The 14,566-nt window shown below is 39.0% G+C and overlaps 1 protein-coding gene across 1 annotated transcript in view; it reads right to left on the bottom strand.

Annotated features, from left to right (window-relative positions):
* Window positions 1-2,335: 2,335 nt before the first annotated feature.
* KLHL2 (kelch like family member 2) overlaps window positions 2,336-14,566 on the bottom strand; it is a 53,671-nt gene continuing 41,440 nt past the window's right edge. The window contains exons 7-15 of the mRNA XM_014878553.2: window positions 13,648-13,764; window positions 12,511-12,660; window positions 11,506-11,623; window positions 10,710-10,907; window positions 9,850-9,951; window positions 8,806-8,934; window positions 4,364-4,504; window positions 4,074-4,217; window positions 2,336-3,448 (exon numbers count right to left, since the gene is read on the bottom strand). Coding sequence (XP_014734039.1) covers window positions 3,420-3,448; window positions 4,074-4,217; window positions 4,364-4,504; window positions 8,806-8,934; window positions 9,850-9,951; window positions 10,710-10,907; window positions 11,506-11,623; window positions 12,511-12,660; window positions 13,648-13,764 — 1,128 coding nt within the window. The 3' untranslated portion in view covers window positions 2,336-3,419. The remainder of the gene's footprint in view (window positions 3,449-4,073; window positions 4,218-4,363; window positions 4,505-8,805; window positions 8,935-9,849; window positions 9,952-10,709; window positions 10,908-11,505; window positions 11,624-12,510; window positions 12,661-13,647; window positions 13,765-14,566) is intronic.

Below are 14,566 nucleotides of genomic sequence, written 5' to 3' on the forward strand. Positions count from 1 at the left end.
ATATCAAGGGAGCAAAAGGATAACAAAGTATTAATCACTAGCCAAATTTATTTCAAGGCTTTTTCAGGATAATTGTATTCTGTACTAAAAGAGCAACGGGAAGGTTCAAAAAAGATTTAACAGATTAATTGATTTGATTATCCAGTCCCATTTTTCTTATGGCTGTGAACCAAAATCCCTGCAAATTACATCAACACTGCAGCTGGCTTGAGGCAATCTACCTTTCCCTGAGTAATGGACTTTTCCTCACAGCTCCCAAAACCACAGAGGCTGCATTCCTGCAGGTGCCCTGAACTCATATCATTTCCACAGACTAGGCTCCTTGCTGGTTTGGCTTTGAAGGGACCTTTAAACATCATTTATAGTCCAACCCTCTTGGGATGGGCAGGGACATTTTTCACGATACCAAGTGGCTCAAAGCACCATCCCACCTGTCCTTCAAACACTTCCAGGGGCATACACAATTTCTCTGCTCAACCTGGTCCACTGTCTCAGCACTCCCACTGTAAAAAATATCATTCTTATGCCAAATCTAAACCTATCCATTTTTAGTTTAAGAACACTACCCTGTACTTTGTCACTACAAGCCTTAGCACAGTATGGTGTTCCCTGATACTTCTCTTCTCCAGGCTGCACAACCCCAACTCCTCCAGCCTCTCCCCACTGGTGATGTGCCCTCTGACCATTTCCAGTGCCCTCCTATGGACCCCTTTAACAGGTCCCTCTTCCACTCTCACACAGGTTTGTAACTCACAGGCCGGAGGACACTGGTCCATCCCCAGCTGGTACACTTAGGCCAAAGCCGACACAAATCACAGAATCCGTGGTTGGAAAAGAGCTCTGACATCCTGTGACTATGACACACTGTGACCCACCACCACCCTATCAACTAGACCACAGCACCAAGCGCCACATCCAGTCTTTCCTTAAACACCTCTGGGCAGGATGACTCCATCACCACCCTGGGCAGCCCATTCCAATGTGTAATTACCCTCACATATTAAGCAGCACACCAATCCAACAACATCAGTTGTCGTTTTTCCTTCTTAGCAACAGCATCACGATGCTGCCGCTTCTTATTAACAGCAAAAGCATCGCAGCAGACGCCAAGGCCGCTCACAGCCCGAGCTCCTGGGCGGACGGACGCGCAAGGCAACTTACCCACCGCCGCCAACCCCGAACACGCCGCCGGGGAGCCGAGGAGCAAGCGGCCGGGCAGCACCGGCGCTCCTCCGTCCCGCCCTGGCCCTGCCAGGGGCGGATACACGCCACCCACGCACGGAGAACGCTGAGGAGAGATGGGCTCGCTCGAGGAGCCCGGAGCCCGTACCCCGGAGCCCGCACCCCGGAGCCCGCACCCCGGGCCGCGGCCGCACCCGCCCTCGCCCCTAGCCCCTCGCCCTCGCCCTCACCTGCCGGCAGCAGCGGCGGCAGCGCCGAGTGAGCAACAACAACCCCCGGGCCGCCCGCGCCACCCATTGGCCGCCACCGCGGCCCCGCCCGGCGCAGCGCCATTGGCCGGCGGGAGGAAACGGCGCAGGGTCAGGCGGGCGGGGGGCGGGGCCTCTGCGGCGGCTCCCGCTCGGCCATTGGCTGGAGGGGTGGAGTGAGGATAGTGAGACCGAGGCCCTCGGCCAATGGGGCGGGAGCACGGCCGGGTGACGCGCACGACGCCATGGGGCGGGGCCCGCCCGGGCGCGGCAGCGGCTCCGGCTGCGGCCCGGGGCAGGGCGGCGGGGCTGGGTGCCGCTGTCCGCTGCCGCGTTCCGTCACCGCGCTCAGAGCGCTCACCTGCAGGAGCGATGCAGCTGCGGGCGGATGCGGTGTCATCCCTGCAGGTGCCCGCGCCCGCTCCCTGCTCCCGCGATAATGGAAAAATTGGAAGTACACAGGCGGCGGTGTTGTCATGGCAGCAGCGGCTCACAGCCGCATTCACGGGGTGGTGCCATGCGGATGAAGGTGTGCCATTCAAATAAAAAGTTCCCGTTCAAAGCCCCTGCCTCGCCCCGCCGTGCGTCACACCGCACATGGAATTCGGGCGCCTACGTGACTCCCAGGCCTGTCACCAATGTCACAGCTCAGACGCTTTCACGGGAAGCCAGTGGTGGCCATTCCTGCACTCATGGACAACCACAGCTTTCAGAAACACACCTGCGGCAAAACAGTGATGTTCACGTGTCTGGTTCCTAAACCTTGGTAACTCTCCATTCCTTGGCATTCAGAGCTCTACAACACCAGCCTCTCCCGGCTCCTTGCCCCCGCCACCCCCCCGGTTGATTTCCCTCATTACTTGGTTTGAGACTTGTATTGAGAAACACAAGTTTTAAGCGACCTGTTTGCGTTAGTAAACAATGTACAAACTTTTATTTGAAGAAATGTCTCAAATATGACAGTAACTTTGGTCATGTTAAAAGGAGGCCGTCCAAGAACAAGTAAAAATGTGCTGCTTTATAAGCATGGCCATATACAGTATATTCAGATATTGGCTAATAGAAGCTGAAATTACACGCATAAATAGGCCTTTGTACCATGCAAGTTCAACGCAATTGCATACATTCACTATAAATTTTCAGTTATTTTCATGCCAAATCACCTTTTGGATAAAAAGGTAAAAAAGAAGTAACATCTAAACGTGACCAAAATTGAACAGGGAAAAAAAACGTAAGTACAGACAACATTTTTATTAAAAAGATACTGAAACTACACCTGCTCAAGAAGTGTTATACTGTCTCTGATCTCCTTCAGCGGGAATTAGTGTTAAGCATTGTTACATATCAAAAAATACATCTCTGTTTTACAACATAGTACTGACATATTCAAAGTACTGTGCCATATTATAAATAGTAAAATCCGGTTTTGTAGAGTTTCAAGAGAGAGCAACTTATGCTCACACAAACATATGCACATATTATAGTTATGTAACAAAAGTTTTATAAAAGGAAACAAATTTTCCCCATGCCAGTTTGAATTACTGAGGTGGAATTCAATACCTACAATGAAGACTGACAGTTCATTTCCTTAAATATATTTATTAGTCTCTGGAAAAAATAAGACAAAAATTTACTTTCACCAGAATACACACCATTCTTCACTCACAATCCGTTTCTCAGTCATGACTGACAGAAGTCGGTCCTTATGAAAGTGTTGGGTTTTTTTTGAAGACCTTGCAATAAAAAAAAATGGTCCACCAGACTTCAAAAGTTCAATCAGCTTCTGCTCAACCGCAGAATAATCCTACGAATTGCTTCTACCTAGAATAATCTTCATCATCTGTCATCTGTAATTGTAGACAGTCACATCTTCCACTGTGACTCAAGGTGCAGCTACAAGTAGAGAAGTGCTTAGATACTCAGTCACTTCAAATACGCTTGTAGAAGACTGCTTCTAGTGCATAATCAAGTTGAAAATCCCTTTACTGATCATAATGGTTTGTCAATAACTGTAACACCTAGAGGGAGGCGAAAAAAAGGGATAAATCTTTAGGCAGCATTTTTTTTTAATCAAGAAAAAAAAATAATATGATACATTGCAATTAGCATTTAACTGTGCACCAGCAACAATATACATATTTTTCCCTTATTTCTTTTTGACACAAAGCTGTCTAAATCAGTGCAAAGTTCTGAAAGTTTCTGTGACTTGGAAAAACCTGCGACTAATCAAGCTTAATTTTCCTATCCAGAAAATATATCCTTAACACTCACTTAAATAACTCATTTGAAAAACTACAGTTATTGAAGGAAAAGATTCCTGAAACAGCTCATATTTTAAATATCAAATCCCAAAGAATTTTGAAATTGGACCCCTTAGATTGAGACACATTTTTTGTTATAAAAACTGATTCATACCAGAATCATCTTTCTGATTCACCATTTATTTGCTAAATCCTTCTTGAATACACTTTAATCCCCTTTTTCTTTTCCTTGTACTGAATAATTATTTGAAGTCATCATTCAAAATGTACAATACAATAACATATGTTATTATCTTAGGTTTTACCTTAGACAAGACTCTGTTTGGATGCTTTGTAAAATGTTATGCTTAAAAAGTCTATTAAAAATATCTATATGCCTTACCTGCATAGCTCCTTCCTGTGCTCATACAAGATGACACAACTGTCCATTTATCAGTTGTTGGATTATAATACTCCACTGTTGATAAATTACAGGAACCGTCATCTCCTCCAACTACATACAAGAGACCATTTACAGCACAAACACCTAAAAAAGGGCAGGAAACCAGATTGAAAATTGGTAATTGATTTACATACCCCCTCAAAAGCACGTTTTTTATGAAAGTAGCAGAAATCCAGATACGTGTCATTCACAATCGACATTGGCACAATTTTAGTCATTGTTGAACATACCTGCATTCCTTCTGCACATGTTCATGTCTGCAACCTGCTTCCAGGTACTGGCAATGGGGTCAAACACTTCAACACTTTTTCTCACCAAAGGACCATCATGACCACCTACTGCATACAATAAATTGTTTAACACACCAACACCTGCAAACATATGAAAATACACAGAATTAACCAGAGAATTGCTTGAATGATACAAAGGAGAAATAACAAATATGTCAGCTAACATAAATCCTTCGTTAAGTCAATGTTGGGAACTATTTCAGAAAACATTTGGGTCAGGATGCATTAAAGCAGAGAGACAGTAACTACAGCAAGACTCTGATAAAATGCCTTGCATGCCCATCTACCATATCACAGCATACAAACACCAGAGCTGTTCTGCAACAGAAGATTAGAAAATTTTGGATGAAAAATGAAGTGCGGGAAAATGAAGCTTGTTGAAATTTAGGACTAATTAGAAGTGACAATAAATGAGACAATGTGCTCAGCCAGCATAACAGAAATCTGACGATGATATAGTGTAAATGAACTTTTAGAAAGTAGAAACTGCACAGTACAGAAGATAAAAGCTGAATGGATAGACATTATACAATAGGGATGTTTTGACTGAAGTGTTGGAATACCTTGTCAACAGATGGAACAGAAGTAAACAGTTAGCAGTGAGTACCTTCTCTGGGATTTGAAGAACACCAAGCGTCTTTGAACCAAGCTTCAGTTATCAAAATATCCAAAAGGATATTAAAGGATGTCCTTTAATCCTAAGGTCTCCTTTACTTTACAACAAAAGTTTATCAATCTGTGAGCTTGGAATAAAGGCGTGAGTAAAGCTACTTCTAAATACTTGCTATTTGGGCTGCATATATTGAAAATATGGAAATGGGGGAAGCAGAAAGAAAGGCCTGTTTATTTATTCCTCCCTTTATAATGCATTATTAGAAACCAAACATAATAAATTTCAGAAACGTAGGGTTTTTTTTGCATTAAAACTTCTGAGTGATGGATCATAAAGACAACTAAAAAAGCACTTCTATGAAAGTATACTGTGAAATCTTATAAATGCCACATTTAAGACTATGAAATTCAAAGCAGAGATACAGATTTGCAAATATAGCTCATAAAGTATTCCATGGAAAGGGAACCACTTAAAATCTTTTTAAAGGGAAACAACAAATATGAATGTGAAAAATCAGATAAGTTCCTCAAAGGAAAAAAAATACCAGAGGTCATAAAAAAAAGGGGAAAAAAAGAAAAAAAAAAAAAGAAAAAAAAAAAAAAGAACCCCGAGATGTCAATAACCAGCTTAATAAATATCCTTAAAAACATATAATTAATTTTGTATTTAAGAGCCATTTCTATATGTGGAGAGAACTGACCCCTGCTGAAACAACTAAACTTTCTTATTAAAGAGACTGATATTAATAATTAAAAGAAGAGAGGAAGGAAACATGAAAGCTAATTAGTACTGTAAATCTGAAAAATAGCTTCTTGATTGGACAGTCTTATAAATCATGCTATTTAGTGTCTTATCAGTGATATTCACTACTAGCATTTCCCCATATCCTTCCCATTTAATTTAATTCCTCTTTTATTGCTATCATTTCTAGCTATCATGCCACAGTATAGCATGACAACTTTTCTTTCTCCCACTCTGATCACACTTTATTAGATAGAATAGTACAACATCCGTCTTTTGTGGAATTAAACATTACAAATATAGAGGGCTATGATTTTCAGTTTAAATATGGGATGTGATATAAATCCCCCCACCCATGCTTTCAATAGTTACTGGCCTTCCTATTCAGTGTGTAGACCTCTCCCTCTGCCACATTGCCACTTTTTTCTTTCATAGCTCCTTATTTTTAATAATGTCCTCGGTTCCTCCATGGTGCTTCATTTTCCCTTAATCCCACACCCAGTTTCCAGGTCCTACCTTATTTCTTGCTCCTTCCGTCTGTATCCTCTTGTTGCCGTCTTCTGAGTTCTCCTTTCTTTGTTATTTTTCTTTCCTGCCCATTTTTCAGGACCCTGTCTTATATCTCTCAGCCCTCCCAAATGGCCTATATCTGGATCTGAAGTTCCTCCTCCCAATATGTTGCTGGAAACAGATCTGTCCCCGTATTGATCAAGTGAGAAGCAGTGGGTACTAAAGAAGAGTAAGAGGGTTAACCTCTGAAAAGTTGCTTTTGAGTGAAGCTGAAGCAGTAGGAACAGAAGAGATGAGCTTAAGTTCTTTGAGATGACTGGACATCCAAAAGTTTAATACAGGAACAAAATTCTCTTTAGTTAGCCCCCATAAGACCACCAGGACTGATTGCCAGTGGAAACAGTTCTGGTGGGTTTGGATATTTGGCCTCTACAGCCAAACTCAATTAATAGTCACGATTTTCACATTACCACCCACTCCTCTGCCATGTAAAAATATCATTTTTCGTGTATTTAACAGAATGGCACAGAAGAATGTTGATTATTTTACTCAATTATGTGAATCTGGAATAACTGTCTACATTTAGTTTTCCTCTCCATTTTTTAAATCAGTGGACCAGGTCAAAGGCAGAAGAGAGTTGAGTAAGCAAACACGGGGACAAGGGAAGAGAGGAGAGGGGTGTGAAGATCCCAGTAGTTAGTATATTTAAGGAACTAAATTTCAGAATTGTAGAAGAAATTCAACATTTAAAAAATTCTGAAAACATCTACTGTATAAATAGGCTACAAGCACAACAACAGTTTGCAAAAACAGAGTATCAAAAAATAAACCCCAAATGCTGAAACAAAATGTGGTGCAGGCAGACTGCAAAATGAAACTTTGCCACAACGCAGCAACACTATTTGTCTTTATAATGATACTTGTAAATTGCCCATTTTATATAAATATTTTCCTCAAAACTTGTCAATATTAGACAAGAATATTTTCCAGTACCCTTGCTGCAACTCTGTCCAGTTTTTAATTCAGAATTTACTTCCAAGAAGCACAGACTGAGTTACCAGTAGTTTCACAAGACAACTGTGTTTTCTTGAGTTACAGTGTATCATGTTTCCTGCATTAACATCGAAGTTTTAGTTTAGAAATACAATCGAAACACAACTTTTAGTAATACGAGTTATCAGCTTGCTGATCTTGTAAGGTTTTGATGGAAGTATTGCAGACTATTTTAACTTTAGTAACAAATTTAGTACTTTGATAGATTTTTTTTTAAATTATTTGAACTTCATTTATACATTATTTTATAGGTAAAAACTGTTCAGAGTTAACAAAGAATAATGGAAGGTAAGATGAGAAGTTGGGGTAATTATTAATCATATACTGAGCATACTAGAAGTCCATTCAGATTTATTTGTAGAAATATCTCTTCCCATTATGAGGCACATTAATGCAATCACCAGTAGAAACTTGGAAGGGTGTTGCTAAAAACCACCAGTAAGTACTTGTCAAAAAAAGTGACTTTACTACTAAAAAAAAAAAGTAGAAAATAATATGGAATTTGACTTGAAAAAGTCCATGGGAACGCATCTAGAGAAATAAAACAACTTCTGCGAGTTGAAAAAACCTGAAATACCAAAAGACAAATAGAGGACAGTGAACAGCAAATGAGATTCAAGTCCATAATATTAATAGATAATGAAAATGCTAAAGTCAATTTGGAGCTGTGGGAGCATCATTTCATTAAACAAAAGTGGAATATTACGGGCACTTTTAAAGATGTCTTTAAAGAGAAATATACACACTCAGAATTCTAAGGAAAAAAGAAATCCACCAAAAAAAAAAAAGGGATTTTTAAGGTTATACAGAAATAAATGGATATACCTTGGCTAAATGATAAGGAAGGATAACATGTAGTAGGCTGTACATGTACAGAGGATGTACACACCAGGTGATGAGAAGAATTACTGGAACTACTGAAGGTGAAATAAAGGGTACATAAGTGGAAGTAATAGGATGAAACCAGTAATACAAACTTAGGAATGAACAAGGACAAAATTTCCTGCAGTGAATCAGAATGCAGAACAAGTCCTCCAAAGAGGTGGAAACCTACTCACAGTTCACACGTAAAGTCAACCTGAAAACGCTGTTAGAATAATCAGCCCTAACTGGCAAAGAGATCTCTGTAGAAAAGATATTTTTTCATCCTTCTGTATAGTTTTTAATACCTTAGGTGATAGTGATTATTACAATCCTTGAGTATTAGTCTGTATGTTAAAAACCATCAGAAATTGTGGGAAAAGGAGGAATATGAAAGTATGAAAAAACAAAGAGAGATTTTACTCTTAACAGACTGAATTTTACCCTGTGCAACAGTTTTGTTTTTATAACCTGCTGTGTATCAGCCATCTAAGACTGGCACATTCCATTAGATTCAGACTTTAGCTTACCTTTCATATTTTAGATACATTTTAAACCCACGGATTTTCATCTTTGCAAGGATAGCTGACCCTTATCCACTCACCTGCTCCGCTCCTCCTCGTGCTCATTTCTGCGACATAGCTCCACTCGTTGGAATTGGCATCGTAGCATTCCACTGAACTAAGGCACTGCCGTGACGCTCCATCATAGCCACCAACAGCATACAGCTTCCCTGGGGGGAACCAAAGGACCTGACAATTGCTAATGCACATGCAGGGATTGGCACATCGGAAAAGAGGAAGGCATTGCTCTCTCATTAGCTACTAATCAGTACGTGTCAATCACTTACTGAGATTCTATACTGCAAACAGTTTAAGTTAGCATGCTCTTGTCATTTTTAGGATGTAAAAGGCACCCAGTATCTAACAACAACAATGCAAGTCAAAAGATTTTAAATTTCCTAGCTGAAATACAAAGGTAAGGTCTTTAATTAGGCATTGTTCAAAAGCAAGCTATTTCAACTATGTTCCATACCAAAGCTCACAAGTAGGCTTCCCAGAAATATGAGAAATTTAGATGAAAATCACTTGTACAGTCTGCATTTTCAGATCAGAAACAGCAGTAGTCCCTATGCAGTTAAAACACAAACCTACCCCTAAAACTGTTTCAAGATGCAAGAGCCAGGCCAGGCCTTCATTGTGTAAGTGACATCCAGGTTATTCACCACTAAGCTGACTGGAAAGTCAGCAGTTTTCCTGTCACTGCCCTTGGGATTGTCCCCAGCGTGTAGCCAGCAAGGTCAGCCACAGATAACAGAGCTGACAATACAGCAGTGCTACATCACTAGAGGCCAAATGGTAAGGTCATCACATCAGCTGTCTGACTTTGCTGACACACATAATCTAGAGCTTAGCAAGGTTTTCCTCAGTTGGCCTCAGGTACAGCTGAAGCTCTGAAAAAAAATTTAAAACAACTATGCTAAAAACTGGTCAAACCCAAGTAGAATAATTACATATTGTTCATATCATTTGAATTACATGGTTGAGCAAAAACATAAATCTGAAGTATGTTTTCAAAAGTAAGAAAAACTAGTAGGGTAAATGATTGCATCCCCCTCCATTATTTTTAATATCATTTGTCAACTTACCTCCAACAACACCTACGCCAACACTACTTCTTCTTGTGTTCATTGGAGCTACATGAAACCACTCGTTAGTCTTTAAGTTGTAAACTTCAACTGACGACAAACCTATGAAAACAATATAACATTTTGTCTATAAATCTAGGTGCAACATACTGTCCAGCTTTCAGGAAACTCTTCATATCTCAAAATTCAAATTATTTCATTTTAAGGATTGTTAAATACTGAACAAAAAGCACAACTTTTTGTCCTTTAGATAGGCATTTACAATCAACCCATTGTTTGTATCTGAAAATGGGCAAATTACTGAAAACTTTTGTGGAGCTGTGAAAAATTCTTCCCTGGATTTTTTCCTTTCTTTTTAATTAACTCACATACATTCTCCTATATATGCTTCTATAATAGTTATTCAGCAAAAAAAGACTTCTGCAGTAATTTTTAAATACATCTAAGTAGAGAATGAACAATGTATGTCTAAAGCTTCCTCACAGATCAGAAAAAGCCATTTATAATCTTATTTACACTACATGAAAACACAGAAACAAATTTCTTATGTAAACAAGACAAAACAGACCAGATAATTTGACACCTCATATCTTCCACAAGGTAAGGACTCTGACTGTAAAAGGAATACTGGAAGCAAACTTGCCAAAATTCACTAGTCTTTAACCCTGAACTCTTAGGAGCAAACAGTCCACTGTTGAGGTCGGGGGATGTGACCACTTAAGCATATTCCACATCACAAGATGCCAGGCTACCCTCATGCTTGGTTTCACCACAAGTACCAGCAAAAAGAGGCATTAAAATTTGATACAATTATGTTAAAAGTAGTCAAAGCTATTCAGAAGTGTTTAAGGCAAACATACCTGTACTCCCATCAAATCCTCCCACAGCGTACAGAAGGCCATTTAATACAGCTGCTCCCAGTGTGCTTCTCCTGTCTTGCATGTTAGCAACACTTGTCCACTGGTCCTTCACTGGATCATAGGAATCTACTGTACGGACTCTCAAAGAGCCATTGAAACCACCAACAGCATAAACCATGCCTCCCATGTACACCATTCCTAGAGCAGTGAAATGGGAAGGAAAGATGAGTGTTTCAGTCTCTCTGCCAATTAACTGTATTCTGTACTAAGTATGCAGATACTTGTCACAAATTACAGTATTCACTACATTGTTGTGCTTTTGGCAGTCACTTCATTCAGATTAAGCACTAGAATTTCTCTTTGCTACTAACAGTGCAAATTCCTGAATATCATGCTTGCTGTATTTCTTCTTGCTTAAATCGCTCAGCTGCTTTAAGATCACATGTTCATGTTTTTAATAGTGGATGATCACTTCTTCACATTCTTTATATAATAATATTGGGGTATTCTAATAGCAAAATTAGTCATTATTACAATGCATTAATATTTAAATTTATTTATACCTTGTTTCTCTGGGAGGTAGTAAAGCAGTTTATCCTACAGATTGCAAACTGAAGCACAAATTAAGCACAATTGATCAAAGTTGTATCGTTCCAGAGTAGCAAGTAGTTCAAATGATCAGTAAAGTCAAGGTTTAGCATTTCCGAGATAAATATTTCAATCACTGTTCCAGAGAACATACAATGCCTAAATTCTGAAGTATTACCAACCACAACAAAAAATCAGGCATCCTTACCTGCTCTACATCTTCTGGAAGGTAATTCAGCTACCTGGTGCCAGCGTTCTTCTTTAAAATCATAGCATTCAACACTGCGAATTGCCTTCGGTGCCTGTCCCCCAACTACCATCATCAACTAACAGGGAGGTAATAATAAAAATAACTGTTAGTTATTCACATATATGAGAGCGCCTGAAAGATCCAAAAAGCATTAAAAAATAAAGCAAGCTTCTGTACAATAAGTAATTAAAGGATGGCTCTCCTATAGAAATTTGAGTCTTGAGAACCTGGCAAAATTACGTGTTAGGTATTTTTTTAAACAAATGTAATTTGTAGTTATTTTGTTCTGAAGAAATACCAAGGGTAGAAAAGCAGGAAGCAATCAAAGTCTCAGTAAAGCTCCCATGAAAGAGGGAGACCCTGCTGTATCTTCATATCCTACTGTGATCTCAGGTATGAAAATTCACCATCTATGATGTGTAATGAAACTATGACCATCCATCACATATCAGCCTTATCTTGTTCTTCTAAGAAAAATGTGCTAAGTCTGCTGAATTGAATCTCCTATTCCATTATTGCCATTTTCACAACAAAAAAACTTCTTTACTTTGTTCTAAAGGAGAAAGGATCTAATGTTTGTTTTTTGCTAAAATGAACTAAAGATTAAATAAAAAAATCTCAACGCAGAAGCTTTAGTCATTCTTTGGTTTGGCATTTTTGTTCTTTGTTTGTTTTTAAGAGGCTTACTTCTCCATAACTGTATATTTCCCAAAAGCTGAAACACTTATTGAAAAATGTTTTCTGAGAGGGCAGGTAGTGGTGATTCTCCGTGTAGGTGGGAGGCTAAAATATCTATATCGTAAGTAGGATGGACTGTAAAGGTAATCACTTGTGATATTTTTATGATAAATAATTCTGGTACAAATTTTTTACAGGAATACCCCAAGACACAGTCACGCTCTCATGAAAGTTTTTAAAATGCAGTTTGAAATACTAAATACACTGGAAAAACAAGGGTCTTACTTTTGGAAGGCTAGCGGGTGTTCTCAATTTTGTCCGTGTGCTTTTCATCAATGCCCGTTGCTCAGTTGGTAGCAAGTGATACTTCATAGCTTCAATGAGGTAATCTTTACAAGCACTGCTGTTCTTAACCAGTATTTCTTCTTCAACTCTCTGTTTATTAATAGAAGTTTAACAAGGTCTGAGCATGTTAAGGAAGTAAAACAGAAATTACAATCCAAAGTGTAATAAAGCCTATGATCTATCACACAAATGCAGATTAATATAATTTTTAAGATTCTAATTTAGCCAGTAGGACACAAATTTGTGTTGGAAATGTGCAGTCACTAAAAAAAAAAAATCAAAATATGCTGATTGTTAATGAGCAAGTGGAAAAAACAGTGATAGGCAAGGTAAATCACTTTTCTTACAATTAGGCACATTTCTTGATTTTTTAAATACAGACAGTAGAGAATATTTTAAAGCAGGAGTAGCGGAGAATAACTTAACAAACTAGTAAGCCACGCTGCAACAACAAAAACCACAAAAGAACACAACAGCAAAAAAAAACCCCAAATCCCATACAATTTGGAGATTTGCATCACAAAACCAGAATTTTAAAAATAAACATCTACCAACCTACTAATAGCTACTATCCAGTGTTAATACTGAATTCGTATTGTCAATCTTAAATGTTTGACCTGACACCAAAATATCCAAATGATCTTATAAAATCTGAAAGAATGTATTTTATCTGAACCAGGTAAAAGAATGCTTCCTTTGTCATTAATTCCTAATCAGCTTAAACAACAGATATAATTCTGAAGTTGAAAATTCACTTATGAGAACAAATCCTTTATCAAAAGATGGCATTACAAATGAAACCTAGCCTGATCTCAGCAAATTGCATTGTTCAGATTCCTGGTGGGGTCATGCAGTCAGCCAAACAGATAAATTACTTATGTAAGTCATCCTCTACTGTGGCAATCCCTCACCTCGGTCTGTGTATGTGCACACAAGTATGTGGTAGTGGCTGTTTGTTTACTTTTACTATCATTAGCATACTAATGACCCTGTTGTTTAAATTTAAAATTATCTGGCATTAAAACAATGAACAGAAATATTCACGTGCAGAATAATTAGTATTTTTTTTTTGCTTACCTGAACTAAATACTCCCGGGAAAGCAAAGGCAGCCGAACATGCTCCATCAGACGTGCCATTAACTCCTGCCTTACATCTTTGTCATGGTTTACCCAGGCAATCACTGCTTCAAATACCTTCCAGAAAACAAACAAATCAAGTTCCGTGACTTACAAGTTCATTAGCATGAAAAAAATCAGTGTGCCTCCAAAAAACAGTTTGCTTATATTAAAACTCCTGACATAAGAACAGATGACAGTGGTTACTGCTCCCATTATTTCCATATTTACCAGCTACAGCATTATGAAGGTGCATTATCTGGTCCCTTTTTTATATCTACTCCTCTACTGGTGTTTCAAGGATAGCTGTGCTACGTTGACAAAATGCACATAGTGACTTCACTGATACTGAAAACTGGGCAAACAACAACACAGCAGCAGGAATATTACAGTCCTCATACTTTTCTTCCTTTCTTGGAGAACTGACCTGCCACATGACCGTTCAAATGACTTACCATCACTGAATCTTAGTAGGACAAGTGATCCCAATCCTGGTTTTGCCTCCATGCACAGTAGCTCATCATTCACTAGAGCATTAAAACCTTAATTACACTCCACAAAAGGAGCATCACGTGTATTTAAGTGACAGATCCAGACCTTCGGGGTGTTACAGGAACAACAATATAGCTTTGATAGTTGCTGCTTAAACGGATAGTTCTTAGATTCAAAGTTTCAAAAAGCTTTTAACATGCTTTTGAACACAATTCAGTCTCATTTGAGTACAACTATAAACTTCTCGGAAAAAAGAAAACCAACATATTTCAAATAGATCATAATTGAATTTTAAAAGTTCAAAATGAATACATCCACAACCTGAAAACCATTAGAGGTTTACAGTGACGGCCTGAGCTGGCTGAAGAACACAGTTTCAAAAATGGCT

Source organism: Sturnus vulgaris, chromosome 4 (assembly GCF_052056855.1).
Source record: "Sturnus vulgaris isolate bStuVul1 chromosome 4, bStuVul1.hap1, whole genome shotgun sequence".
Classification (NCBI taxonomy): domain Eukaryota; kingdom Metazoa; phylum Chordata; class Aves; order Passeriformes; family Sturnidae; genus Sturnus; species Sturnus vulgaris.